The sequence below is a fragment of the Propithecus coquereli genome, unplaced genomic scaffold (genome assembly GCF_000956105.1).
Source record: "Propithecus coquereli isolate 6110/MARCELLA unplaced genomic scaffold, Pcoq_1.0 Scaffold285, whole genome shotgun sequence".
Lineage (NCBI taxonomy): Eukaryota > Metazoa > Chordata > Mammalia > Primates > Indriidae > Propithecus > Propithecus coquereli.
Window position 1 is genome coordinate 1,444,126 of NW_012148452.1, and position 3,163 is coordinate 1,447,288.

At 35.2% G+C, this 3,163-nt stretch overlaps 1 protein-coding gene across 1 annotated transcript in view; it reads right to left on the reverse strand.

Annotated features, from left to right (window-relative positions):
* The window catches only part of RPS6KB1 (ribosomal protein S6 kinase, 70kDa, polypeptide 1), a 34,396-nt gene that overhangs the window by 23,441 nt on the left and 7,792 nt on the right, over positions 1–3,163 (reverse strand). Inside the window, exons 2-3 of the mRNA XM_012648420.1 lie at positions 2,047–2,096; positions 842–962 (exon numbers count right to left, since the gene is read on the reverse strand). Of these exons, the coding sequence (XP_012503874.1) occupies positions 842–962; positions 2,047–2,096 (171 nt within the window). The remainder of the gene's footprint in view (positions 1–841; positions 963–2,046; positions 2,097–3,163) is intronic.

Genomic DNA, 3,163 nt, shown 5'->3' on the forward strand with positions numbered 1-3,163 from the left:
CTATGCCATTTTATATAGGGCACTTGGGCATCCACAGATTTTGGTATCTGCAAGGGTCCTGGAACAATATTCCCCCACCTCCTGTGGATACTGAGAGATGACTGTAAACATTTTCACGCAACAGTTAAAATATGTGAGATTCGAAGTGCATGTGTTAAACATTCAGGATGATTAGAACATATTAGAATGCATCCTCAAGTGTAAAAATAAACTACAAATGTTGTGCTTTGCAAAATTAACATGACACAATAGCATAAATAGTTCTTAAACTTCATCCTAATCAAGTTATCTAAATTCTGTCTTTGGATAGAGAATGGCTTGGTATAAGTTTTCTTGGGCAGAACTTGTAAAGGTGAGATCTTAAGTCAGAAAGCCTTGGGCAAAAATATGAAACTAATAAGTTTTCTTCTCCCTTTTTATATTCCTTTAGTCTCCTAACTCTACTGCTCCAGATACTGCAAACCAAAGAAAACCAATTCAGATTAAGATCTCAGTAAAGTGCCATGTTCTTTGAAAGTAAAGAGTAGTTTGTTATTAAAGAGGATACCATTTAACCAAAGGAAAGAATGAATCCTCTAATAACAGACTCTGCCTGGCACAGTTGCCTATTTATTTATTCAACAAACATTGACTATCACGTGCTGGGCTTTTACATGTGTGGTGGTGTGAAGAGGAGGGAAAACGGAACTTTTATACATGCCTCAAATAATACCAGGTAAGTGGCCATAGTTATGTCCTTTGCTGATGGCTAACAAAAACTGAAGATGACTGCTGGAATCAGGGTATAAAAATTAATCTATCCAAAACAGACAACAGCTCTCATTTCAAAAATACTTCCTACCTTTCCATAGCCCCCTTTACCAAGTACCCGGAGTAGTTCAAAACATTCTGGTCTGATTTTTTCTGGCCCTCTGTTCACACTAGTTTCTGAAATTTCGAATTTCTCACAATGTTCCATGCCGCTGGGAAGAAAAGCAAAACCAAAAGTAAATTTGCAAAACGTTAAATTACCTTAATCATATTGTTAAGAAAGAAAGAGAAACGTAATCCAATTAAGTGAACGGGGGGCGGGGCGGCAGGGGGGTGGGGAGGACATGACAGCAAATTTAGTATCTGTGCTCTAGGTAAACTGATGATTCAATGACAAGAAAGGTCAAGATTAGGGTGGCCTGATAATTATCTGCTTGTTCACAGAACGTGCTATCAATTATTTTTTCATAAGCATCAAGCACTTCCGAGATAAGGTAAATTTAGAACAAGTTTATAAAGTTGAGAAAGGGAAAAATCTTCTAGTTATTCAAATTTAGTTCATTCAAAATGTCAATGAAATTAGGTATTATCCAACCTCCTTTGGCAACTTCAGCATAAAATCTGGGATCTTTCTGAAACTACCCAATTAGTTCAAGTCTTTATGCTACAAAATTCTTGCTAATAAAATTTATCTATGCATCTTTCCATGTCTGACTTTCCAAGTTATTAACTTGATTTAAAGAATCCCAAAGGGGTGGCAATTATGTCTGTCATTCAAATGCTTTCTCTATGAGCAACCTCTCTTCTTAGTCTCTTCTCATACCAAGGCTTTTTACTTGAGAGTAGGGTATAGAGCAAATTAATCACCATACTCACTCAATGGAGCTTGTCTAAAATGACTTAAATCGCATGGATCTCTGTTTGAATGATGCATTATAGCAAAACAAAAAGCATGTGACTTTTGGGGGCATTTCTACAAATTTTTCAGTAAGAAAAAGTTAGAAATGTGGTTTTCTATAGTAAACTAATAAAAATTCCTAATTGACTCAGACTCATATTCAGTATACTCTGAATTTGAATGAATTCTTTTTCTCAAAATCCATATACAATCTCAAGACTCTAGATATCTTATTATATTGATCAGGTTGTGGTGCCAAACTCAATAAACCAAGTCTATAAATACAACTGGATATTTAAGAACAGGTTATTGGAATCGCATGATAGCTATGAACTGGAACTGATACAACCTACTTGTAAGAAAGACAGCACAATAAAAATCTTTTCATATAAACTTACAGTTCATATGGTCCAACTCCCCCATGATCCATGCTTTCATTTAACTGACCCTGAAAAATACGTTAAAGTTTTAGAAATAACTTCATAAACATAAATTTTACAAGTTTAATGTTTTACCTCATAATTGAAAGAGAATGAAAGGAATAAACCAGCTTAAAAATTCTCTATACTTCAGTAACAGGCAAACATGGAATGAACAAAATAAAGTATATGAACTATACTATGGGGATTTCATTTTTAGTTTTATATCACAACTATAGAGGCTATTCATCAATAATCTAAAAACAAAACCAAGTGGTTTTTCCTTCAAAATTTACATTTATCAAAAAAATTTTGAGTACTATGTAACTAAGGGCACTACATTCTAAGTTTGATTTAATCAAATGACTTATACAAAGTGCTGGTCTGATATGCTTCTGATACAGACTAACATAATGCTACGAACTGAGCCTAGGGCAAGCACAACTAGTCCAAGATATGTAGTATACGATGTGGCAGAGCAAGGCAAAACAGTTAAGCAATACTCTCAAATAGTTAGAAGTCATGCTGGCTAAACATTTATTTTGACCATAAACAGGTGCAAAATTTAATTAACTTCCCATACACTGGCAATAAACAACCCCCAAAATGAAATTAAGACAACTCCATTCAAAATAGCATCAATAAGAATAGCTTAGAAAAAAATTTAACAAAAGTGTCAGACTTATACAGTGAAAACTATAAAATATTGCTTAAAAAATTAAAGAAGACCTAAATAAATGGAAAGGCATTCCATGTTCATGGATCAGAAGACTTAACATTGTTAGATGGCAATACTAACCAAACTGATCTGCAGATTCAACTGAATGCTATCAAAATCCCAGGTTCCTTTCTCGCAGAAATTGACAAACTGATGCTAAAATTCATATAGAAACACAAGGGACCCAAAATAGCCAATACAATCTTTTTTTTTTTTTTTTTGAGACAGAGTCTCACTGTGTTGCCCTGGCTAGAGTGAGTGCCGTGGCATCATCCTCACTCACAGCGACCTCACACTCCTGGGCTCAAGCGATCCTCCTGCCTCAGCCTCCCGAGTAGCTGGGACTACAGGCATGTGCCACCATGCCCGGCTAATTTT